The sequence below is a fragment of the Temnothorax nylanderi genome, unplaced genomic scaffold (genome assembly GCF_030848795.1).
Source record: "Temnothorax nylanderi isolate EJ_2023f unplaced genomic scaffold, tnyl_v1.0 TNYL_tig0598_pilon, whole genome shotgun sequence".
NCBI lineage: Eukaryota > Metazoa > Arthropoda > Insecta > Hymenoptera > Formicidae > Temnothorax > Temnothorax nylanderi.
The window spans coordinates 47,994-73,521 of record NW_027249660.1 but is presented as its reverse complement, the minus strand read 5'-3'; the positions used below and the strand labels follow the sequence as shown (position 1 = coordinate 73,521).

Here is a 25,528-nt window from a genome sequence, read left to right as displayed (position 1 = left end):
TTCGTTCGAACGTCTATTTATAGGTGCGCGGCACCGCGAATCGCTCAGTCGCAAAGATGTTCGTCCTGCTGTCGAGACCTTCGGACATTCGCGATTTTAGCGCTGAACAGCTGCAATTTGTGCCGAAAACCGTTCTGTTGCAAATGTGCGGCGATCACGTCCACTACGTGTGGGACAAGCTTTCGGAGCATATAAAGACGGATTTGGAGGTTCAGACCTATCGTCGCTGTGACGCACATTACAATCAACCGTGGCAGCGAACGCACATCGACGGTCCCGCTCCGATGATTAAGGATTGTGGCGAATGTCAACGAAAATAAAAACAGGTAGAGGCCTGTTTAATCGCGCGATAGGTGCACATTCCCGGCTATCAGTTTTGCGGTCCGGGTACTCGTTTGCAAGAACGATTGGCTAGAGGTGATCCGGGTGTAAATCCATTGGACGCGGCGTGTCGCGAGCACGACATAGCCTATTCGCGTAGCAAAGAGCTCACTGAGAGACACGCGGCGGACAAGATACTCGCCGAGAGAGCGCTGGGACGCGTCATCGCGAGAGATTCGGCTCTCGGAGAGAGGGCTGCCGCTACAGCCGTCTGGGCGGCCATGAAGGCTAAGTGCCCATCTACAATAGGTGTTTTAAGCCTTAAGCCTTATGCTTTATGCTCTAAGCTGTGACGTATTTTCGGCCTTAAGCCCGAAGCGAGTTGGCCAATTTCCATCTTTTATTACGTGCGAAATCGTTTGCGTATGTTCGACATTCTGTAAAAATATGAATAGAAAAAAAATATTAGCTTTTATCGGTTTAACTCACATGAGCAATATACTTTTGTACACGTATTTAAAAAAAAGAAGGTGGAGGAGATGGTGGGTGAGGAAAATTAATCAACGAAGAGTACAGCAAGGAGTATATAATAATTTGTTCAGAGAGTTATATTTAACGGATGAAGAACAGTTTTTCGAATATACAAGAATGAATATAAGACAGTTCGATTATCTGTTTTCTTTGATTGGCCCTTTGCTTCAAAAGAAAAGCATGAGAGAGCCCTTGTCTCCAAGACTTCGTCTAGTTGTCACTTTGAGGTTAGTATCAATAGCATCATTGTCTAGTATCCTTTTTATATCTTTGTATGAAATATAATTATATATCATCTCTTGTCCCGACAGTTACCTAGCGTCTGGTGACAGCCTCAAGTATTTATCTAAGTACTATAGGATTGGTGCTTCTACCATATATAAAGTCATTCCGGAAACCTGCGAAAGTATTTGGCAAGCTTTGTCCCCGTTGTTCCTCAAAGCACCTACCGTAAAAAAGTGGAGTGAAATAGCTGAGCATTTCTACAATCGTTGGAATTTGCCTAATTGTGTCGGTGCCCTGGATGGAAAACATATCCGTGTGCAATGTCCTCCTCATAGTGGTTCAGAATATTTCAACTACAAGAAATATTTCAGTTTGGTGTTGATGGCATGTTGTGATGCCAATTATTGCTTCACGTGGGTGGAAGTTGGGGACTATGGTAAGACTATAGATCTGAAAATTTATGGCATTGTTTTGAATAAGTTGTATTTATTTTTTGTAAAACTTGTATCTATTTCAGGCTCGCTCCCAGACAGCAGTATTTTTGGAAATTCAGGGCTAGGGACAGCGTTGGAAACAAAATCTTTAAATCTCCCTTCACCTAAGGAATTACCAGGTACAAATGATAAGATACCTCATTTCTTTGTGGGAGATGAGGCATTTCCTTTGAGACCAGATTTAATGCGTCCTTATTCAAAGAAAGGCATTAAAAGTGATACAGAGAGAATATTTAACTATAGACTATCTCGTGCTCGAAGGATAATCGAAAATGCTTTTGGCATTCTTTCCTCAAGGTAAGTGTCATGTCCATTTAACAGCGAAATATATTTTTATTAATAAAGTAATGAATTACTGTAAACATATGTAATTAACAGATGGAGAGTTCTTCATACATGCATCAGAATGAAAGTAGAAAATGTAGAAAAAATAGTCTTAGCTACAATATGTCTCCACAATTTTATGATGATGAGAGAGGATCGCGAGGTTGAAAGGAGGATGTATTGTCCCACAACTTATGTTGATAATGAAAGCGACTCAGATGGAATAGTAACGCCAGGAACATGGCGGAATGCTCCAGCATGTCCGAATTTGTGCGATTTTGGCCGCTTAGGCAGCAATAATGCTACAAGAATGGCTATGAACAAAGAACAACATTGGCTGAGTGGATGCTTACAGATGAAGGATAAGTACCCTGGCAATTTCAAATGATTCTTCGTGGTTATAATGTTCACTTTTCTCCTTACGATTAGTAATATATATACATACACACATACATATTTTATGATCTTTTATTGAATAATAAAAATGTTTTTCCAAACTAGTGCATTTGTAAAAATTACTTTAATAATAAACAGATAAAACAAGTATCTTAATTCAAATTTGCTTTTATTTTATATATTTAGAAAACATTACTACATATGAACTTTATATAAAGAATATTTCACAAAAAAAAAATGTGTCGCTGTAACATTACTTTCCTTTAGTAACTTAACTGTAGTAACATGTTATTCTTCATACTATCAGTAACACAGTAATATAGTATTAGTTATGCGTAATAATATAATAATCTTAAAAAATTACCAGTAACACATTATAATTTTTTAAAATTTAAATTATACGTTTTTCATATAAAGAAGTTTGTACTATCACATCATCTTACTTCACTAAATCACATCTTATTTGTAAAAAAAAAACTATATTCTCACTTTATAAAAAATATGTTTATCATTTAAAAAAAACATTGGACATTTATTGGTTAAATGATTGGTTAAATGAGTTAATTAGTTGTAATACAGCTATCAAGCAAGATAATTGGTTCTCGGGCGCCACTGATTTTAAAGCTTGCGCAATTACACTTGCATTTGGATCAACAACTGGTTTTTTCTCCTCGACTGTTGCACTATTGCATGCTACTGCTAAATCACTAACAGCTATTGATGATTTTGTAAGAAGTGCTTCGAGGCGTTCATTACAGGCTTTTTTATTTTGCGCAAATTTATCAAGAGGAGGTACCAAATTTCGCTTTTTTGGTGTTTTTGTAGTCTGTGGAATACTTGCAACATTCCCTGTTTCTTTGGTAGGAACTTCATGTAATACATACTCTGTAGGAATGTTTTCTGCATTTTCTGTGTTTTCTTTGTTTTCTATATTTTCTGCAAAGAAAAGTATATATTATTATATCAAAGGATCGATGTACATATGCAAAGCTAACATTAAGAAAAAAAGATAAAATAGTACTATACCAATCTCCTGTGATTCATGATCATTCCACGCAAAATATTCGGAATCAAAACCTGAAGTAGTATTTTGTGACTGTATCACACGGTTTGCGCTAGATGATGAGACAGGCCGGACAGGTGAGTTTATGGCAGATGAGCAGCTACTAGAGGTTTCATTACATCTTAAGGTTGACCTCTGCAGAAGCGAGGAACTTGAAGTAGTATTTTGTGACTGTATCACACGGTTTGCGCTAGATGATGAGACAGGCCGGACAGGTGAGTTTATGGCAGGTGAGCAGCTACTACAGGTTTCATTACATCTTAAGGTTGACCTCTGCAGAAGCGAGGAACTTGAAGTAGTATTTTGTGACTGTATCACACGGTTTGCGCTAGATGATGAGACAGGCCGGACAGGTGAGTTTATGGCAGGTGAGCAGCTACTAGAGGTTTCATTACATCTTAAGGTTGACCTCTGCAGAAGTGAGGAACTTCTTGCTCTGCATATGTAAAGAAATTTATCATAAATCCTATTACGTATCTATTTTTTATATTTAACTTATTAACTTAATATTAACTTATTAATACATTGAACTAAATGTAAACAGGTAAGACAAGAAATATAATTCTGGTAAATCATGAAACTTCTCATCTTTATATTTCGCATTGACCAATAACGCATATACATGGTCCAAGCATTCCGTTCGTTGATTGAAGCCGGAAGTTGCAAGTGTGATAGTTGATTTACCCCTTTATGCTTGCTTTCTTACTCTATCGTACTGAAAAAACATGGCCTTCCTAAAACTGTCAATAAAAAGTGAGAAAGCACTAGGGGTGAATAAACTATCTTACTTGCAATTTCTGGCTTTATTCGCTACAGCAGAAGTACACAAATGTTTGGTCTAAGTATGCACGTCATTGGAATTGACTTTGTATACAGCTTCAGTTTATATTTATTGCAGCTAATATTTATTGTAGCTAAAAAGAGATTTTTCTCAATCAACACAGACCATTAGTTACATTATGTCTATACACTCTATACATGATGTTGTACACATGATGTTATATAATATTTATATTATCGAGTGCGAAATTATAATATAGATGTAATGTAACTTATGCTCTGTATCAACTAGAGTGTTTACTACACAGACTTATGTAGATAGACTGGCCCCTGCTACATATATGGTATAGACAGCCTTTCCAGATGTTTTCTGGTAGATCTGCCTCTTTCTGAAAGCTAGAAGAAAGATAAAGATCTATCAGAAAGCATCTAGAAAGGCTACATCTGCATCGTATATGTTGTCACGCTGCTTCTTACGGCAGAGGCCGGTTTATCTATATAAGTCTATAGTTTACTACTTAACTACTCATATTATATATTGTTTAAGAAAAAAGAATCTGAATATTTACTTCCTATTTTGAATATGAGGTGTAAGAAATGACAGAAGGGACATCAAGGGCCATTCTGCTAATGTTCCAGAACCTGATGGTTGGTTTTTCTGCTGACGACGTTTTCTACAGAACTGACCTCTCAATGATTCCCAGCGTTTTCTCGCTTCACTGGTTAGAATATAAAAATATTGGTACAGATGTACTACAATTTTATTTATATGATAATATAAAAATTATAACCTACCTGTACAATTTAAAGTTTCAGCTATTGTTTCCCACTTCATATCTTTTAATTTATTATCCTTAAAATTCTTATCATTTTTTGCGTACAAACATGGATTTGCTTGCACAATAGAAATTAAAAGTTCGTCGTCAATTTCGACAATTTCAACAAATTGTTCTTGGTCAACGTCTGATATCGTGGCTGCGTTTGTTATAAACTATAGCTATAGATCATGTTGGCGAAGTAAATTAAAATGTCCGCCCAATTCTCTCATTGGTTGAGAGAAATTACCTAGGTTCTTGGCGAAGTAAATTAAAATGTCGGCCCAATTCTCTCATTGGTTGAGAGAAATTACCTAGGTTCTAAGCCTCATGTCCTAAAAAGATGGGAGTTGGCCAACTCGCTTCGGGCTGAGAACTTAGGGCTTAGAGCAGCGCGAGGAACACTCAAGGCCGGAAATACGTCACAGTTTAGAGTATAAAGTATAAGGTTTAAAGCTTAAAACACCTATTGTAGACGGGCATTCAGGCTTTAAAACAACGTGAAAGCTTAAAACAAAGACTAGGGCGTAAAGCACCTATTGTAGATGGGCACTAAGACAAAGCTCGGAATGGGTTTGAAATCACGAAAAACACGAGCGAGGAAAAGGTCGACGAAGAAACGGATACTTCCGACAGCGAAACGAGGTGGCGTATTGCCGATTCTACCGTTGTTGGGAGTTCTCGGTTCTCTGGCCGGCGGAGCGGCCGGAATTACAACGGCGATGAACGCTAGCAAAGCCGCGCGGCGTCAGCTGGAAGAGACGCAACGTCACAATCGCGCCATGGAAGGTCGCGGACTTTATCTCGCTCTATACAAATATGGACAAGGACTGTATCTCGGCCCGCACAAACGCGGGCGAGGAGTAGCGTTGGAGATTAGAAAGAAAAAAAAACGTCAAAAAGACGTTAAATATGCCCACGGGTATTACGACTAACGTACAATTGAGTCGATTGGCAAAGCGAATGCGCGTACCGTTCTTCAGAGGTGTTTTTATGCGTGATTCGTTACCGATCGTCGATGGCGTACATCGAAACGAGAGCGGTATCGTGAATTTGGACGATGCAGCGGGCCCCGGCACCCATTGGGTAGCGTACGCCAAGAGGGGAGATCGAGTCGTATATTTCGGCAGTTTCGGCAATCTTCGACCACCGAAAGAACTGGTGCGATATTTCGGACCGAGCGTGACGAAGATCGAGTACAATCACACGTCTTATCAGCGATACGATCAGAGCATCTGTGGACAATTGTGCTTGCAATTTCTCCGGACGATCGACGACGATCGACGCTAATTTAAAATCTGACGACGCGCCTTGCGGAGACTCAGTGTTCATCGAACAGCTCCCGTCGACATGTCTATAACGTTCACGCTGACCGGGAAGAGCAGCATCCTCGCGGAGCACTATTTTCCCGCCGTGGATCTGAGCGACGGTGACTACGAGCTCGGTCTAATGTGTTTTGAGACTTATCACACGATTCCGAACGTGAATTCTTTGAATAATAAATTTTATTTCGACGAGGATGACACGGAAATTACGATTCCCGAGGGATCGTACGAGATACGGGCCATACACGAGTTTTTGAAACGTGAAATTTCACGGAAACGTCCGCGACGCGTGGTTCGTTCCAACGACGACGATCATACGTCGGTCGCGAATATCGCGCGAGAGGAGACCATTCGCGCGAACGGCTACGAAGACGAGGTCGCGGAATACCCGATAGTGCTCCGCGCAAATTACAATACGATGAAGAGCGAGATCAAGTGCGCTTTCAGAGTGAACTTTAACAAACCGAACAACGTCGGATCGCTACTGGGATTCTCGTCGACGCGTGTATTGCAGCCGGGACAGTGGCATGAATCGGACGCACCGATTAATATTATCAACGTAAACATTATCCGCGTGGAGTGTAACGTGACTGCGGGTGCGTACAGCAACGGCAAACGCGTTCATACGATACACGAGTTTTCACCGAGCGTACCACCGGGATATAAGATATCGGAAACGCCGGCGCAGATCATTTACCTGCCGATCATCGCGCGGAGCGTTACTGATCTAACGATACGCGTCGCTGATCAAGACGGACGATTGCTCGATTTTCGCGGAGAAGAGATCACCGTCAGATTGCACGTACGACGGCGAGAGCGATAACGCGGCAGCCGTGTGCGTGAGCGTGAGTGTACGCGCGACATATGAGATGCTAGTGTTGAACGACTCGGAGCACGCGACAGATAACAACAATAATATCTTTACGGCTGCGCCGATCGACGATATCGTCAAGTCGACATTCGGCGGTGTTAAACAAGCGACGAGAAAGAAGCTCAACGCGTTGAACGTTAAATTTTTACAATCTCTGGGATTCGCGGTACGAAACATCTGAACGATGACTGAAATTCTCAACATCGGAGGCGAGCCAGTTTTCGACAATCGCATCGTCAAGATCGAAACTCACACGTACAACCCGTACGCCAACACAACGTTTGACTATAGCGACGAGATACGAATACCCATACAACGGCAGGATCTGTATACGTTGCCGTGCGAAAGTTTTCTCTACGTCGAAGGAACATTGACGGTGACCAGAGCAGCCGGCCAAGTCGATAACGTGGTACTGGGGACTAATTGCGTTGCGTTCATGTTCGAAGAGATTCGATACGAGCTCGACGGTATGGAGATTGATCGGTGCAGAAACGTAGGAATAACCAGCACGCTCAAGAACTACGTTACGGTATCGTCCGACAGAAGCGTGATCCTGAAAAACGCTGGCTGGAAGCCACAGAATAACCCGAATGGATATTTCAATTTCTGCGTACCGCTCAACACGTTACTGGGATTTTGCAAGGATTACAAACGCGTGGTGATCAATGCTCGTCACGAATTGATCTTGATACGATCGCGCAACGACAACAATTCCCTGGTGGGAAGTCTCGCGTTGGAGCCCACCATCAAAATACTCAAGATACAATGGCGAATGCCTCACGTGGTATTGAACGAGATCAACAAGCTGTCGATGTTGCGCGCCTTGGAAAACGGACGATATCTAAGTATGGGTTTCCGTTCGTGGGATCTGTACAAGTATCCCCTGTTGCAGAACACGACCAAGCACTCGTGGGCCATTAAGACCGCGACTCAGCTCGAGAAACCGCGATACGTCGTCTTCGCTCTGCAGACGGGTCGGAAGAACGTCATGTCCGCCGACACAAGTCGATTCGACGATTGCAACTTGACCAACGTAAAACTCTATCTAAACTCAGAAGTTTATCCGTACGACGACTTGAATTTGGATTTTGGTAAACACAGATGGGCGATTCTGTACGATATGTACGCGCGTTTCTGCAAGGGCTATTACGGATACGAATATCTCGAGCCGAGTCTCACCGTTTCGACTTTTCTACGTAACGCCCCGTTTGTGATCATCGATTGCTCTCGCCAAAACGAATCCGTCAAAAACGCCACCGTGGATGTCAGAATAGAATTCGATTGCATGGAGAACGTACCGCCGAATACCTCCGCTTACTGTCTCATCATACACGACCGCGTGATTGAGTACAACCCGTTGACGAACGTGGTGCGCAGAATAGTCTGAGCGTTTGCGGCAACGTCGACGTGAATATTTTCTCTCTCTCTCTCTCTTTCCATCAGTTTCCGATACAATTATTGAGAGGGGTAAGGGAGGGGGGAAGTATAAATCAGAGTGTCGCGAGACGGTTTGCAGAGTTGCGCGTCATTCCTCTCGATTGACGCATCGACGAGAGAGAGAGAGAGAGAGAGAGATAGATATATAAAGAAATCTCGTCATGTCCGTACCAATGTTCGTGGACCTGCAAGGATTCCTCGTCGGGATGAAATTTGTCGTGAAGGAGGTGGCGGTGCTGAGAAAAGGCTGCGTTCTGTCGCATCACATCTTTAATTACCCCATGCCGTGGAATCTCCTCACAAAATCCGATAAATCGTGTGCTACCTGGTTGATTCGCAATCACCATGGATTACGATGGGAAGACGGAAACGTGCCGTACAGCATGGTGAAACGCCTGATTACATCGGCCGTGCTTGGTGTAGAAGAAGAAGACGATGATGAGAAAGAAGACGATAACGATGAGATGCCGACTCTCGTGTACGTCAAGGGATGTCAGAAACGAGAATGGCTGGTGGATCTGCTGGAGAATTATGCGAGAAAAAACCTAATCGTCGAGACTCTGGATGCGCATTACGAAGATATTAAATCTTTGAATAAACTAGATGACACCAATACTATGCGATGCGGAAAACATGTCAAGAATTGCGCGTTACAAAATGTAATAAAACTATTTAACTGGTGGTCGCGCGCGACGCCATAAGAACTTGCAATATTTTTTTAAAAATAAATTATATATAACTTTTTATAATGTTTTTATTTCTTACTCCCCCTCCCCCATCATCACCGTTAGAGTAGGCTTTACTTCCCCCTCTCCTAATAAAAAAATCCACTGCACAGTTCTATAAACATTAATTCCCCCTCTCCCTTTCCCCCACCACATCATTACTTTTGTAATGTCGGTGTTGCCGCGTATACTCGATTAATTTTACACGATCAGTCTTGTCGCGATCGCTTGTACTGACGGTCAACTTCTCAGAGAGCCGAGAGGAAAAATGTTCTCCTTTGAAGGATGCAACAGCAGCAGCAGCAACAGCAACAACGGTACAAAACGCGTGAATGACGTGAATTATTACGTGCCGATTCACGACGTTGAAACTCAAACGTATGAGAAGAAATGTAATAGGTAAGTTTCTTTTAAGAAAAAAATAGAGCCTCCCCCAGTTTTTATATCTTTGCAAATTGTAATACTTGCGAAAAAAAAACTAATTTCATTTCTTTTATAAAGCATTTCGGGGGACCGTCGCGCGGTACGTATACTCGGCAGACGATACGCGCTGACAGCTACGGGATACAAATTCCTCGAAATTGGCATCAACGTTGGCCCACCGAGTTACGTGGAGATCGCTGTGGGAGATCATCGAGGAAAGGAACTGCTGTTATCTCTCGAAACGTGGAAGGCACTCTACGAGCAACGGCGAAACATTCAGAATTTCTTTCGCAACGACTACAAAGATGTCCATAGTTTTATAAATGTTGGACCGCTAACGGTGAGAGTTTGTACATCGGTTAATAACGTCAAACTCATACGTCTAGAATCTGTAAACGTACGCTTGATGATGACCGAATCGACGTTGCATCGTATGTTCGATCTCGATCGGTGCATCGATGCGAGATTCGATCGTTTGGTCAGAATACTTGCGACGGTCGATGCAAAGTTTGCGCAGTTCTCCGATATCGCGTCCACCGTGACGGATCCCAAGGAAGCGTCGAATGTAATATACGCTAGCGATGCGTTCAATACGAATCAGCTCGTCGATTGTGAGCTCGCAGCTTTAGTTTTTTAGTACTTAAGATATATCATGTAAAAGAAGAGTTAAATAAACAGGCTTTTTTTACACCTAAATGAACGATGTAATTTCTTTGCATGCATGTCCATCCCTACCTAAATTTTATCATCGTCCCGATGACGTCATTTCTTCCTTTGTCTTTTACGTACTGCGTAGATTTGTCTTTTACGTACTGCGTAGATAGATTGTTTAGTCTACGCGATAACACCCCCTTTTCCCATAAAAATTTTGTTTACGACGAACATGTTCCGACAGGTTCGACGCGTTATCGGGTCGATCATCATCCCGATGACGTCATTTCTTCCTTTGTCTTTTACGTACTGCGTAGATTGTTTTACGTACTGCGTAGATAGATTGTTTAGTCTACGCGATAACACCCCCCTTTTCCCAGAAAAATGTTGTTTACGACGAACATGTTCCGACAGGTTCGACGCGTCATCGACGAGACACGCTCCTACGCAGTGCGCTATCGAGTTAGTCTTACCCATTGTGCGCCGCCTAACGGCGTCGTTGCGAACGTACCCCCTGCGAACGTATCCCCGCGGCCCGACCGCGCACCCCCACGCGGACCCGCGGCGCGACGCCGACCCCCCGCGCGGACCCGCGGCGCGGCGCGGCCCCCCCCCCGCGCGGACCCGCGGCGCGACGCGAACCCCCCCCCGCGCGGACCCGCGGTGCGACCGCGAACGCGAACGCGAACTTGAACGCGGGTGAGTTATCCCGGTGAGTCATCCCGGTGAGTCATCCCGGTGGTATGCCAAGGTCACCCCCCTCCCTCTCACCCCCTCGTAATCCGATACCCTTGTGTAACCCGATACCCTCCTCCCCCTCGCCCCCTCGTAATCTGATACCCTTGTGTAACCCAATACCCCCCCTTTACCTCACCCCCGCGAAATCCGATACCCTTGTGTAACCCGATACCCCGCCCCCTCCCCCTCCCCCTCACCCCCCGCGAAACCCGATACCCCCCTTTCCCTCACCCCCCCTCGGAGCTCCCTAGTTAGAATCGGCCTATACTAACTACTGACGACAACATGGCGCTGGATGCGAAAATATTTTTCAGGCTAGAGTCGGATGACTGGGAATCATTCACGGAAAGGCTAGAGTTGTTTTTTTTTGCAAAAGACATTACGGAGATGGAAAAGAAGCGAGTACATCTACTGACGCACATCGATGAAGATACGTATAAACTGTTCAAAACCCTGACTGCGCCAGACAAACCAGCGACAAAAACATACGACGACCTAGTTAAGCTGCTAGCGGGACACCTCAAACCACCGCCGTCCGAAGTCATGGAGCGTTGTAATTTCAATCGCGCAAAACAAGAGCCAAATGAAACAGTCGCGGAGTTCGCGACACGACTGAGGCTGCTGGCACTCAACTGCAATTTTGCGAATAACCTGAGCAACGCATTGCGAGATCAATTCGTGTGCGGGATCCACAAGGAGTCAACACGGATCGAGCTATTCAAACATTCAAACCTAACGTTTGAAGATGCGTGCAAAGAGGCCACAGCGCGAGAGAGCGCGATGAAGAACGCAACAGGAGCATTACAATCGCTGTCAAACGAAAATTTCAAACACGAAAGTTTCGCTATAGACCAACCAAAAAACCGCAAGCCCCGGCACAAGCAGCAAGACAAGCGCGCAAGTGGGCCAGCGCGCGACCAAATGCAAGCGCAACAAACAAACACGCAACGCACAGGCGGAGCGACATGCTACTGCTGTGGAGAAAAGGGGCATGAGACAAGGTCATGCAAGTATCGAGACAGGAGTTGCAATTTCTGCCACAACAAGGGTCACCTGGAACGGGCCTGCATAAAGAAGAAGAAGCTGTCGAACAAATTTTTGCAGGAGGAGCACAGCGACACGAAGGAGCACAGCGAGACGAAAGACGAGAGCAACAGTGGAGGCAGCAGAGAAAGCAGCACATCCAGAAGCAACAACTACCTCGATTTTTTCAACATGGACACCAAGATTAATGTACACCATAGTGACGCAACCAGGGCTGACCCAATGTTTTTGGATGTAAATATTAACGGTCAATTAACCAAAATGGAATTTGACTCAGGTACATATTTTAGCGTAATGTCTGAAGGCTTTGTTAAACGTAAATTCAAAGATATTAACATTGAGAAATCAGAGATAAATCTGCTCACTTACGAAGACAATTCAATGGAGCCACTGGGCCAATTGAAAAACCTTAAGGTCAAGTTTAATAACGCCACTAAAATTTTACATTGCGTAGTATTGAAGGGAAACAAAGTTCCCTTAATAGGAAGACAATGGCTCTCAGCTTTCGGGCTGTGGCCATTAAAGTCACTTATCAGTTCAGACATTGCGCTAAATAACAAACAGGCGATACATAGATTGCAGACGAACGACGTACGCGACAAATTACTAACAGAATTTGAAGTATTATTCAACAATACGCCAGGCGTATACAACAAGCGCAACGTTAAAATTCATGTAAAACCAAACACCAAACCAGTCGCGCTTGGAGCAAGGCATGTACCATACGCGTTAAAGCCAAAGATCGAGAAAGAACTAGAACGGTTAGTCAAGCTAGGCCATTTGGAAAGGGTAGAGTCGAGCGAATGGGCAACCCCCATTGTACCGGTACTAAAAGGTAATGATCAGGTGAGAATTTGTAGAGATTTTAAGGTTACATTGAACCCGCATTTAAAGGTAACGAAACGTCCTTTTCCGCGAATCGACGACATTTTTGCAGTAATGCGGAACGGCTCAACATTTTCTCAGCTGGATCTACCACACGCATACATGCAAGTACCAATTGACGTAGAGTCTCGGAAATATCTCACAATTGCAACGCATGCCGGCCTGCTTCGATACACAAAAATGATGGAGGGTACAGCCCTTGCTCCAGGCGAGTTTGTACAAATAATGGAGGAATGTTTACAAGAAATTCCTAATACTATCGCGTATATGGATAACATTTACGTAACGGGCAAAACGACTGAGGAACATTTTGAAAATTTGAGACTGGTTTGCCAAAGGCTAACGGAGCGCGGATTAAGGCTAAACAAGGATAAATGCGATTTCATGAAAGAGCGCATAGATATTTTGGGATTTGTGATAGACAAAGACGGCCTGCACAAATCTAAAACAAAGGTTAAAGCGATGTACGAAGCGCCGCGTCCGGAAAACCTAAACAGCTGGTCTCATTCCTTGGACTAATTAACTTCTACGCGAGATTCCTGAAAAACAGATCAGATAAGTTACAACCGCTTTTTGATTGCGCAACCAAAGAAGTTTTCGAATGGACCAAGGAGTGCCAAGAAGCTTTTTGGTGGGTTAAAAACGAGATGATTTCCCCGCGAGTTCTAGCGCACTATGATCCAGACGAGCAACTGATACTAGCGTGCGACGCGTCCCACTACGGACTCTCAGCGATTCTGTCACACAAATACAAAGACGGCACGGAACGGCCAATCGCTTTCGCGTCGAAACGTATTCCAGAAAAAGAGCTGAACAGAGCAATAAACGACAAGGAGGCATGCGCCATTGTTTTCGGGTTCGTTAAATTCTACGATTTTGTTTACGGTCGCAAAAGAACTCTACGCACCGACCATAAGCCGCTTGAAACCATTTTCGGCCCAAAGAAAGGCATACCACTGACGGCGGCAACTAGATTACAACGCTGGGCAATTTTTGTGTCAGGGTTCGAGTACGACATCGAATGGATTAAATCAGAACAAAACGGGAATTGTGACGCGCTATCGCGGTTACCTATCGATGACAATACGGAAATATTTGAATCAGACGTTACACAACTTCATTTCATTACCGAGGGCGCGAAGGTAATAGATTACAGAACTATTGTTTACGAGACAAAACGGGACCAGGTATTATCGCGAATAACTAGGTTCTGCGTTTTCGGTTGGCCCACGAACAGTAAAGAGCTCCCCGAGGAAGAGAAACAGTTTTTCACGAAGCGTTATGAATTATCGGTTGAAAATAACTGTTTGTTCTGGGGATATCGAATAGCCATACCGGATAAGTTACGAGGTCGAATTCTAGACGATCTACATTTGTCGCACCTAGGAGCGGTCAAAATGAAATCGTTAGCGCGGTCTTATGTGTGGTGGCCCGGTATTGACACCGATATCGAAAATCTGACGAACCTATGTAAAACATGCGTGGAAAATCGGAAAGCACCACCACACGCGCTACTTACACCATGGCCGTGGCCAGAAGGAGCATGGCACAGAATACACTGCAATTTTTTGGGCCCTTTTTTTGGGGACATGTACTTAATCGTAATAGACTCCTTTTCAAAATGGCCAGAGGTATTCAATTTTAAACAAGACACAAGAGCATGTAAACTCGTGAAAGTCTTCCAGAAATTATTCGCGCGACACGGGTTGTGTGTCCACGTAGTCACAGATAACGGAACAAACTTTGCAAGCGCAGAATTCAACGAATTTTTAGAGCGATTTAAGGTCAACCACAGTTTTTCGCCACCACACCATCCTGCGACAAACGGAGCAGCGGAAAATTTCGTCGGAACACTCAAAGACAAAGTCTCAAAAATTGTAAAAGGGGGGAAAAGGGTAGACACGGCGGTGAACCAGTTCCTTTTCGACTATCGTAGTACACCACATTGTACGACAGGCAAATCACCGGCGTACCTTTTGTACGGACGCGAGCTTCGAACGCGTTTTGATCTGCTCCGACCGAATTTACGCGATAAAGTCAGTGAGAAGCAAGGCGCGCAAATGGGGTCTCGAACACAGGCGCGGGGGGTAGAGCTGTCCGCGGGGGACGCCGTGATGATTGACAACTACGGGAAGTCAGGCGAGAAACGCATCCCAGGCGAAATTGTTGAACAATTGTCACCATCAACTTTCCGAGTCCAGACCGGACCAGGAAAGGTAACTAAACGTCACACTAGACAAATAATCAAACCGTCGCGGCGATCGGAGCGTCTAGCAATTAAGAAGAGGGCGATCATTTGAAAAAGGGGGAGAATTGTGGTGTATGCGCGTGGAGAGAGAGGGCACTACGTACTTGTGTGTGAGTGCGTGTGAGGAGAGCGAGGCGCACGCGCGTATATATGTAAGCCGGAAGTGAGTTGAGAGAGCCACGCGGTGAGGCTCAGAGAATATATCTATCTATCAAGGTTGACTACATAACGGAGTATTGCATCAGTTCACCCTCTCGCATCCAAAGGTATCCTCGCACCCACGGCAAGACGGAGACATTGCAAGAACCAACAAATCAACGTAGAGTGTTGATAAGATGATAACTCAACAGTTGTTCTACTGACTGTTTTACACTTGTACATATAATATACGTTATCAGAATTTTTAATTTTTATGAATTTATATTTTCTTTCTTTTATTTTTAATGTTATGATTTTAATATATATTAAAATTAATACAATTAATGATGACATGAAAAATTAATGATCAAACTGAAAAGGAATAAAAATATAATTATGCATTGAAATTACATTATAGATAGATAGATAGATAGAATGTATACTTTATTCACCCCAAGGGGTCTCAAAGGGCGTTTTAAAGGGACGTACCCAACCCTGTACAACTTCAATACTATTGCCACACTATGCGGCTCGCGGGTGGCTTAAGTAGAAAATATCGCGCACTGTGCGGGCACAGCTATTTCCTCTTTCTTCTCCTCGTCCTCCGCTCGGGGCTCTTTTGTCCTTCCTTTTTCATTTTTTTGCCTCGCCCCCGTCGTTCCTTTTCTTTTCTTCTTCCTGTCGCAGCTCTTCCCCCCTCCTTCCGCCTCTCCACCTCTTCCGGTTTGCCACCGTCCTTTCTCCTTACTCTGCCTTCGCTTTTCCTCCCTTTCTATCTTCATCGTCCTCGTCTGTATCCATCAGAAGGCTCTCCTCCGTCTAACTTGCTATCTCTTCGTCCGCTGTCCTATATAACCTTCCGCCTTCCTCCTTCCTCCTTTCCTTATTCCTTTCTTTCTCCTCTCTTTCTCTTACTCTCCTCTCTACTGACTTGTCCTCGTCCATTTTAATCCTTAATCTGTTCCCTTCCCTTCTTCTCGCCTCTAGCACCCTCCATTTATCCTCCTCGCTTCCCATCCCCACTAGGACCGTCACCCACTCTCCTCTTTGTTCTATCACGCTCACTTTCCTCACCTCTACCTTTATTTTCAGGCTTTCTGCGAACAGCTTTCTCACTTTCTCCCAGCTCGTTCCCTTTCTGATCCACCTTTCTTTCTCTATTCTTATTATCACATTCTTCTTCCTTTTTTCTTCATCATTCCTCTCCCCATCATTTGCCCACCATTTCTCTCCCTCTTGCCTGCCTCTACTCTCCTCGCTATCATCTCTCTTCCTTTTCCCTGCGCTTTGCTCCAGTCTATGTACCTTTCTCTTCAAGCTCTCTATCTCCTCTCTCTGCTTCTTTATCTCCTCGTCTCGTCTCCTTGTATCTTCCTTCGACTCTCTCACTAACTCCTTTATCTGTTCCTTTATCAACTTCTCCAGCGTCTCCTTCTCTACTTTCCCTCTGAACTCCATTTTCTCCTCTTGCCACTTTCTCTCCTTCTCCCTTGCCTTTATCTGTAACAAAAGATCATATTTACCATCTACCAAACAGTCTCCTTTTCCTCTCTCCTCCCTCCATTCTGCCTCATCTCTTCTATCGCTTTCATCCATTCCTCTCCCTCTCCTTCTTTTCCCAGTAGCCTCCCTACCACATCTTGCCAGACCTCTCCTTCCCAATTCTCCCATCTTGAGCATTCCTCCCAAATATGTTCCCATGTTTCCTCCTCCCTCCCACACATCCTACACATTTTGTCCTCCTCTTTTCCCCAGTATAGTCCTTCCCTGACTTCGTTACCGAGTCTAAATCTTGCAACCCTACTTCACCTTGCTTCCTCCCATCCCTTCTTTAGATATTCCGGAATCCCGTCCTTCCTTATATTCTTATACCACCCATTGTATTTCGATTTCATGATCTTTTCCATCTTTTCTTGTTTCTGCCTTCTTTTTTCTTTATTCTCCAATGCCTCCTCTTCTAACTGCTCTTCTCCTTCCACTTCTACCCCGATCTCCTCCCAGTAGTCCTTTCTCTCTTGTTCCCATCTTCCTATTATTCTTCCCCTCTTCCATCTCTCCTTCATTTCTTCCAAACACTTTCTCGCTATTTCTCCTCCTCTGCCTTCTTCCAGTTTTCTTTCAAACTTCCATGCTCTCTTACTTGCTCTAGTTCTTATCTTCTCCCTTTCCAGTTCATCCCTAACCATATACCCTGGCGTCCTCCAATTTAAACCTAGTATCCATTTGAGGTATCTTTCGTGAATACCTTCTACCTCCCTCCTTTCCTTCCATCCCCATATCTCTGCCCCGTATCCCATCACCGTCCATATCAGGGTATCATATAACCAGATTCTTCTTTTCCAGTTCTTTTTCTACATCCTTTTCCCTATCCCCCACACTTCCCTCATTACTCTTGCCGCTTTCCTTCTTCTCTCTCTAATATGCGCCTCCTGTCCTCCGTTCTCCTTAAACGTATACCCCAGGTATTTGAACTCTTTGACCTCCTCTAATTTCTTTCCCTTCCATCTCCAGTCATACTTCTTCCTTCCTCCTCCCTTTCTAAACCTCATTATCTTTGTCATCTCTATACTCAGTGTTAAGCCTTTCCTATCTAAATATCCCTCTAGCCTGCTTATCACATTGATCTCATGTCCTGTTCCTCCTCCGCCAATAATGCTATATCATCCGCATACATTAGTGTGTAAATCTTCTCTCCTTTTAGTCTCACGCCTCCATCCGCCCTTCTTCATGTAATCCTCTATGTCTGCAATTAATATATTAAATAGTATCGGACTTAGCGGGCATCCTTGTCTCAAGCCCTTCGCCGTCCAGAATGTTCCTCCGCTCTCTCCTCCCCTTCCCACTCTACTTTTTGTTTCTCTCAGAACCTCCTCTACCCTGTCTATCAGTCCTTGTCTCACTCCTCTCTCTTTCATCGCCTTGATTAATACTTCCTTATCCACTGAGTCAAATGCCGCCTTCAAATCCACAAATTGTACTGTCATTTTTCCTTTCTCTTTTCCTAGTTGTCTATTTACCAAGTAATTCAGTGCGAATATGAAATTACATTATAATTGAACAGATTAAATGATAAAAAAGTATTATTTTGAAATTTATTGTCAAAATTGTTTTATTAATATTGTTGCTTTAAAATAAAATTTCTTTAATCTAACATAATTAACGAGAAGTAAGTAAATTGCGATTTCTCAAGGAATAATTTTAAATAATTATTTCATTCTTTCGAAATTTTATATTATTATTAAACAAGTCTCTTGAACTTTTACTTAAATTTTAACTTCTTAATTATAAGATATTAATAATAAATAAAGTAGATTATCAAATTACAAAGAAGAATAAGATACATACATATTGTTATTAAAAAAATACTTAAAGTAACTTTTCATTCTTCATTTATTGTCTTTCTACGTGGTAGATTAAAAAACCTTTTCCACTTATATAAAAGTATGAAAACTTTAGACAAGGATTACAGTTCAATGCAAATGGTGTTTTACGTTATTAACTTTCAATTGCTTAAACAATTGATGTGCATTTATTTAAATTGCATATTTTACAAACAAGAGAAAATTAGTAATCTTATTACGCTAGTTTACATTTGTTAGTACAAGCCGTTTAAACATGTCATGTAAAAAAAACCATGCAGCAAGACATCATTATCCGTATCTCAATGCTACTGTGTGCTCGTTTAATCCTCTTAGGTATTTGTTATTTGTAGAAAAAAATTAATTGTCTATTTATTCTGTTATACAACGTAACATATGTATCTATTATACGTCAAGTTTAGTATTGCGTAATTATATTTTTTTCCGTAAAAATATCAAGCTTTTAAATCTCAAGTTTATGTGTATTTGCTTCCTATTATATACACGTAATATAGTTACGGAGTAGCGTTCACATTTATCGTACAGATAGACAATATTAACCTGGATGTATTTTAAATTGCATACTCTGCTAAACAATTCCTATATTTATTTATCCTAACCGCTAGAAGGTTAACTAAAAATCTTAATTGTAATTCTGTACTTCTTACCGTCTCATCTTACTTTGTTTGCTCGCTAACTTACTTATATACTTAACCCTCAGGGTACGGACTGGGTTAGCGTAACCCGAGCGAATTTTGAAAGTAGCGCCATTTCAAAGGAAGTGAATGGTGGATTTTTAAATGTATCTTTGTTTAAACAAATAATGTAATAAATCTATCAACGCCATTGTATTTTTGAGAAAATTTTCGATTAAAAAAAAATTGTTTCAATTGACAAATTACAGCCCGATATACAGTCAATCAAAGTCGCCGGGTTAGGCTAACCCATGTCCGTACGGAACGTAACTTTTTTATAGTCCGTACCCTGAGGGTTAAAAAGTAGGGGAGACCGGGGCCTTTTTTTTTATTTTTTTTTTTACGTGGAGAAATCTTCTACTACCGGTCTAATACTGACCGGTAGCCCCCTCTGGTGTTGAGGATGAAGGAAGATCCCCCCGCCCTCCTGGGAGAGGACGAGGGGAGTGTGGGATTCTTACCCACTAAAACTCCACGGGTGTCCATCACTGCGCATAAGTGGAAGACGCCTGGGAACTTTTGATAATTGCATCCAGGCGCCTTCCTGCGCATGGCCCCAAGCTAGGGCCTCCTCCTCTGAGCTTGGAGGCTCGGGGACCAAGAGTCGACTGTCCCTGTTTATACTGCGGGGATGTGGACACCACCCACCCCCGTAGTCCTATCCCGTTGTGTTTCGGAGGCTGGTGCAACATCTGGAGTCCCAGCCAGATGCCGCACCTCCCTTCCTCCGCGCCGCCCTTTATCATCAGGCGGCGCGGAGGTACGTGACATCCTTTGTCACCTGGCGGTGGCAAAGTCCCATCGAACTTTGATGGGACGGCTAGCCGGCAGAGCAGGGCACAGGAAATCCCGTTGCTAATCGGGACCCCCACCCTATATCGGCCGGCCCGCCTTAAATCCTGATTGGGAGCGGACCCGTCGCCTTAGGGGTTTTTGCTCCCCGCGACGGATCCGCTCCGCCACCTCCTTGGCGGACATTACCTGACCGCAATAGGCCAGGAATGCCCGCCATCTCGTTTCATTGCCGACCATCTCTGCCACGATGGCCGGCAGGGAGAGGTCTACCCCGACCTCCCCCATGAGGACACGGCGCTGCTCGTCCCACGCTGGACAAAACTCGAGCGTGTGTTGCGCCGTGTCCTCCTCCTCGTCGCAGTGGTGGCATTTTGTGGTGGCCTGCTTCCCAATCCTGTGCAGGTACCTCCCGAAGCACCCATGCCCGGTCAGCACCTGCGCAGAGTGAAACGATATCCCGAGTTCCTCTCTGCTTGTTAGCCAGTCCGGCAAGCAGGGCCGGATGGCATCGACGGTCCTCCTTCCCCATTCCGAGGTGGCAAGATACTCCTGCCATCTTTCTATGAGGACCGCCGCCTCCTGAAGCTTTATGGCTCTACGCGCCTTAGCGGAGATTGGCACCCCCCTCGCCCTTAACTCTGCAACGCGCCGGTAGACTTCGGCGCGCTGCCTCGCGGCGAGCTCGAGCGGGGGGATCCCCGCTAGAAGCGTCGCCGCGTCGTGCGAGACCGTGCGATAGTACCGGGACACTCGAAGAACCACCGCGCGCTGGACTTGGCGTAACTGCCGTTTGATGCGCGCGGTGCTTTCCGCCTTATCTGCCCAAATGGGTGCCCCATATAAAACCACGGCCTGCACGACCATCGCGTAGAGCCGGCGAGCACGACCACTCGCCCCTCCCAAATTAGGCATCAGCCTAGCCAGGCTGTTTGCCACCCCCGTTGCCCTGGGAGTCAGGCGAGCAAAGTGCTCGCCGAAGCTCCAGGTACCATCCAGATGGAGACCTAGTACCTTCATGCTGGTCCCCAAAGGAACTCGGGTTCCCTTCACGATAATATGGGCGGCGGGTGGTCTCTCCATTCGACGGTCGTAGAAAAAGACCGCCTGGGTCTTTTGGGGAGCCACCCTTAAGCCCGCCCTTCTTATTTCGGCCACCACTTTTGCCACCGCGACGTTACCCAATCGGATGGCCTCCTCCCATGTGTCGCCCTCGACCCCCAGGAATGTGTCGGCAAAACCGCTGAGCCAACATCCCGGAGGGAGGGCGACACGCAGCACGGCGTCGTAACCAAGGTTCCACAATAGGGGCCCTAAAACTGACCCCTGTGGAACCCCCCGCACGATCAGCCTCACTCTCACCACACCGTTCCTATCGGTGTAGGCCAATCCCCTGTCCCGGAGATAATCAAACAGCACGGCCACCAGGTACTCGGGCACCCCATGATATAGGAGTGCCGCCCTGATGACCGGCAACGGCAGGGAGTTAAATGCATTTGCAATGTCAAATGACACACCCAACAACACCCTGCCGCCCCTCGCAGCGGCTTCCGAGAGGGCACGGATACCCTGGATTGCGTCAACCGTCGATTTGCCCTCCCGGAAGCCGTACTGGTCCGGCGAGAGGTCCGGACCAGTCCGGGCAGGTGCTGGACGAGTCGGCTAGCGATTACTCGCTCGAACAGTTTTCCGACCTCGTCCAGCAAGCAGATTGGCCTGTATCCAGAAGGCTGGTTGGCGGGTTTGCCGGCCTTTGGGAGGAGGACCAGCCTCGCCATGTTCCATGCTCGGGGGAAACGGCCCTTTTTGAGACATCTGGTATACAACTCTCTCAGATGCTCGGCCGTCTCCCCCGTGGCCAAGGCCCATGCCTTACCGTGCACTCCATCCGGACCGGGAGCCTTTCCGGCCTGTAGCTTTTTTGCCGCAGACCTCAACTCCTCCATCGTGACCCCGAGTTCCTCGCTCCACTCCCCAACTGGGGGAGGTGGGCCACCATTCACCCTCTCCCCGGGGTCGTCCGGGAAGAGGGTGTCCACCACTTCTCCGAGGAACTCAGGGTCCATTCCCTCCGTCACTGGGGGCGCCCAGGCCCTCAACTTGTTGAGGACCATTTTATAGGGGCGCCCCCAAGGCTCCCGGTAAGTCTCTTCCAGTAGCTCCTTTCATGCACGGTCCTTGGCCGCTTTGATGGCCAGGGAGAGAGCCCGCTTGGCGGCGCGGTATCCCTCTCCCACTTCCTCGAGGCGCTGCTGATCTCCTCGGCGCCTCGCTCTCAGCCAGAGACGTCTGGCGTGGACGGAGGAGCGCCGAAGCTCGGCGATCTCCTCCGTCCACCAATAAGCGCTTCTCCTCGGTTGAGGCCTGGATCGGGGCATCGATGCGTCACACGCACTGGTCATGGCTTCCCCGATCCAGGCAGCCGCCTCATCAATGTCCCCGGTTTGGACGACTGAGTTGTCCGCCCAAAGGGAGACCCGTAGCGATGCTCTCAGCATCTCCTTATCCAATTTACGGAGAGCCCACCTAGGGAAACGTTGCTCTGCCCCCCGGCGGCAAACCTGGATCTCAGGAGTGGTGACCGGGAGGCTCATCTCGATCTACTGGTGATCCGACAATGTCTCGAGCCCCACGGCCACCCTCCACCCACGGATACGGCGCGCGACCGGGGGGCTCGCCCACGTGAGGTCCACGATGGACCCCCCATTATGTCGCACGCAGGTCTGAACTGTGCCTGTGTTGATGCACACCAGGCCCAGGCCCGCCGTCCAATCAGTGAGGATTCCTCCTTTTCTGTCTGTGGCCGGGGAACCCCAAAGCGTTGATTTCGCGTTAAAGTCCCCGGCCACGAGCACCTGCTGTTGAGGCAGGTACTTGTTTAAACAGTCTTTCAGACTGTCCAGAATTCCCTCAAAACCGGGGATGTCCAATGATTGGTGGGGAGGGATGTAAACCCCCACTACCACGGTAAGTCCCCATCTAACCGCTACAAACCCATCCCCACTCTCCAATCTGGAGCAAGGAACGGGCTCTTCGGTCATACGCCACGTAATCGCAGAGCCGCCGCACCGGCTGACCGCCCAACACGGGTGACCGGGCGGCACCCGATACGGCTCTGCTATTACTCCAAGGCCACTGCCGGACTCCGCTAAAGTCTGCAGGAATACATCCTGCGATGCCCGACAGTGATTGACATTGCCTTGGAGTACCTTATAATCCATTGGTGGACTCGATTGCTAGAGCCTCCGCTCTTTCGCTCTCTTCCTGCTGATCCGCAGGCGGGATCGGAATCGGTGGTCCCGTCTCTCCTAGTGGCGCTGTTTGTTCCTCCGAAACCCCGTATATTTCAGTTGGAACTTCTTCGCTGGATGTCAACGCCGTTGTCGACGTCGATGGTTCTTGCTGCAGTTGTTGTTGCTGAACCTGATCCTGAGGAATCGCTGGAGCCCTCTCCTTTCTCCGTCTTTGGGCCTTAGGCCTCATGTCTTCATCTTGATTTCCCGAACACCCTGCACTGTTATCCTGGGCTACCCGTTTGACGGGAGCCCTCCTGGGAATCTTGATGTTTGTCGTCTCAATGCTCGTGATAGCAGGAGCCTTTCTGGGAAGCGCTGGCAATACCTTTACCTCCATTTCTTCTTCCCCTTTATCCTTGGCCGGTTGAGATTTCCCCGGCTGGGAAAGTTGTGTCGCTCTTCCCGGTTTGGATCTCTTCCGGGATGAGGGGCATGCCTTTCCTCCTACCCGGTGGTTCGCTGGCTTACCACTGTCCGCGCACACCGGGCACTTAAGTTTCTCCGTGCATTCCCGTGCCAGATGCCCTTCTTTGCCGCATCTGTAGCACTGGGAGCTACGGTCGATCTCCGCCGTGCAGTTAATCCGCACGTGGCCAGACTCCAAGCAGCGGAAACACTGCAAGGGTTTGGCTTCTAGTGCTTGGATCTGAGCCACAAACCATCCGATCTGGATGCGACCCGCCCTCAAGATCTTGTTGGCCGCTGTGACTGGGCAGCGTACCCAGGCCGTACGAAGGCCCAGCGGTCCCTTCCTTAGCTCGCCCACCTGAACCTGAGCTGACTGACAGTCGCCAATCTTGGCGATAGTCTCAGCGATGTCGTCGGCGGTCACAGAATCCGCCAGGTCCATTATTCTGAGCTCGCTTGTTTTGCAAGGCCTAGCCACCTTGACACCCGGCCTATCCGCGAACAATGTTGCCATTCGTTCAGCCAATAAATCGGCTTTTTCGGCACTGTTTTGACCAGGGACTTCGATGAGTAATGCCCCAGTCTGGGCCCTGCGCGGCCTGAGACCTCCCTCTATGCCCAGATCTTTGAGGACGATAGCCTTGGTGGCCTCTTTCATTAAAGAGTCATAATCACCCTCAACACTGGTGAGGGTGACGGCCGCATTGCGCGGCACTCTTCTTTTCCCGACCTTAGCCGTTTTATTATCGGCAGGCTGACTGGCCTGTGTATTAGGCTTTTTCTTGGGTGGACCTCCCTTGTTTGGAGGATTTCCACCACTCTTGCCTCAGGCTTTCCGCCTCCTCTTCCTTTCTTTCCCCGCTTCACCACCGTGGTCCACTTATCCGATTGAGTCCGCGTAACTTTCGAGGGCCCTCCTGGACCAGGATTCGAAGTCAAGGCAAAGGTGGCCTTGCTGGCATTTTTACCGTTGCCAGCTGGAGGCACTCCACTTGCAGGGGCAGGGGCGACACTCTTGCCCGTCCCTTTGGCGTTCTTTCTCACTCCGGTGTCCGTCTTACGCTTTTCAGGAGCGCCCTTGTCTGGTTTGGACTTGGGCGTATTAGCTCCTTTCCTTCCCCCTGCGGGTGTTGAGTCCGTCGTTTGTTTGGACAGCATCGCCGCAATATTAGCAGTAAGTTGTCCAAACATCTCCTTCATTTGATCTGAGAGGGCCCTACGTATTCTCGTTTCCATAGATTCCTCTCTGTTGAGAATTGAATAAATGCGAGCTGAATATTCTCGAACTTCGACGAGACAGCAAGCATTATTCGAGAACGCTCGAAAGGCTCCAAACCGCGAGCGTTTCCTTCCCCCCTTTTTTTTGGGGTGTTTTCGAGCAAACGGCTCGCAGGTGTCTATCGCGTGATCGCAAGTACCTCGGCCAATAGTCTGCGCGCTAGTCGATTTGGAGCCAATCAGCGGATCTCGCGTCACCAAATTCCTCGCGGCCTAACGCGAAGCTCCGGTCGCGATCCCTTGCCTGCTCCGGCCGGGACGACCAG

The 25,528-nt window shown here is 46.3% G+C and overlaps 6 protein-coding genes across 6 annotated transcripts; 3 read left to right on the top strand and 3 right to left on the bottom strand.

Annotated features, from left to right (window-relative positions):
* The first annotated feature begins 1,032 nt into the window (after nt 1-1,032).
* On the top strand, nt 1,033-2,283 carry LOC139784232 (uncharacterized). The gene is made up of 4 exons (XM_071723399.1): nt 1,033-1,079; nt 1,164-1,513; nt 1,595-1,868; nt 1,950-2,283. Exons 1-4 carry the CDS (start codon nt 1,033-1,035, stop codon nt 2,281-2,283), a joined length of 1,005 nt encoding a protein of 334 aa, XP_071579500.1.
* A 540-nt stretch (nt 2,284-2,823) lies between these two features.
* On the bottom strand, nt 2,824-5,142 carry LOC139784231 (uncharacterized). Its single transcript, XM_071723398.1, has 6 exons — nt 5,127-5,142; nt 4,926-5,028; nt 4,704-4,853; nt 3,612-3,790; nt 3,318-3,368; nt 2,824-3,227 (listed from the first exon to the last, which is right to left on the bottom strand). The coding sequence occupies exons 1-6, from the start codon at nt 5,140-5,142 to the stop codon at nt 2,824-2,826; spliced, it is 903 nt and encodes a 300-aa protein (XP_071579499.1).
* A 2,187-nt stretch (nt 5,143-7,329) lies between these two features.
* On the top strand, nt 7,330-8,532 carry LOC139784230 (uncharacterized). Its single transcript, XM_071723396.1, has 2 exons — nt 7,330-7,409; nt 7,494-8,532. Exons 1-2 carry the CDS (start codon nt 7,330-7,332, stop codon nt 8,530-8,532), a joined length of 1,119 nt encoding a protein of 372 aa, XP_071579497.1.
* A 211-nt stretch (nt 8,533-8,743) lies between these two features.
* LOC139784229 (uncharacterized) lies at nt 8,744-10,367 on the top strand. The gene is made up of 3 exons (XM_071723395.1): nt 8,744-9,060; nt 9,521-9,706; nt 9,809-10,367. Exons 1-3 carry the CDS (start codon nt 8,744-8,746, stop codon nt 10,365-10,367), a joined length of 1,062 nt encoding a protein of 353 aa, XP_071579496.1.
* Nucleotides 10,368-22,445: 12,078 nt separating this feature from the next.
* Nucleotides 22,446-22,874, bottom strand: LOC139784228 (uncharacterized). The gene has a single exon (XM_071723394.1). The coding sequence runs from the start codon at nt 22,872-22,874 to the stop codon at nt 22,446-22,448; it is 429 nt and encodes a 142-aa protein (XP_071579495.1).
* Nucleotides 22,875-22,880: 6 nt separating this feature from the next.
* LOC139784227 (uncharacterized) lies at nt 22,881-23,321 on the bottom strand. Its single transcript, XM_071723393.1, has one exon. It carries the CDS (start codon nt 23,319-23,321, stop codon nt 22,881-22,883), a length of 441 nt encoding a protein of 146 aa, XP_071579494.1.
* Between the last annotated feature and the right edge of the window lie 2,207 nt (nt 23,322-25,528).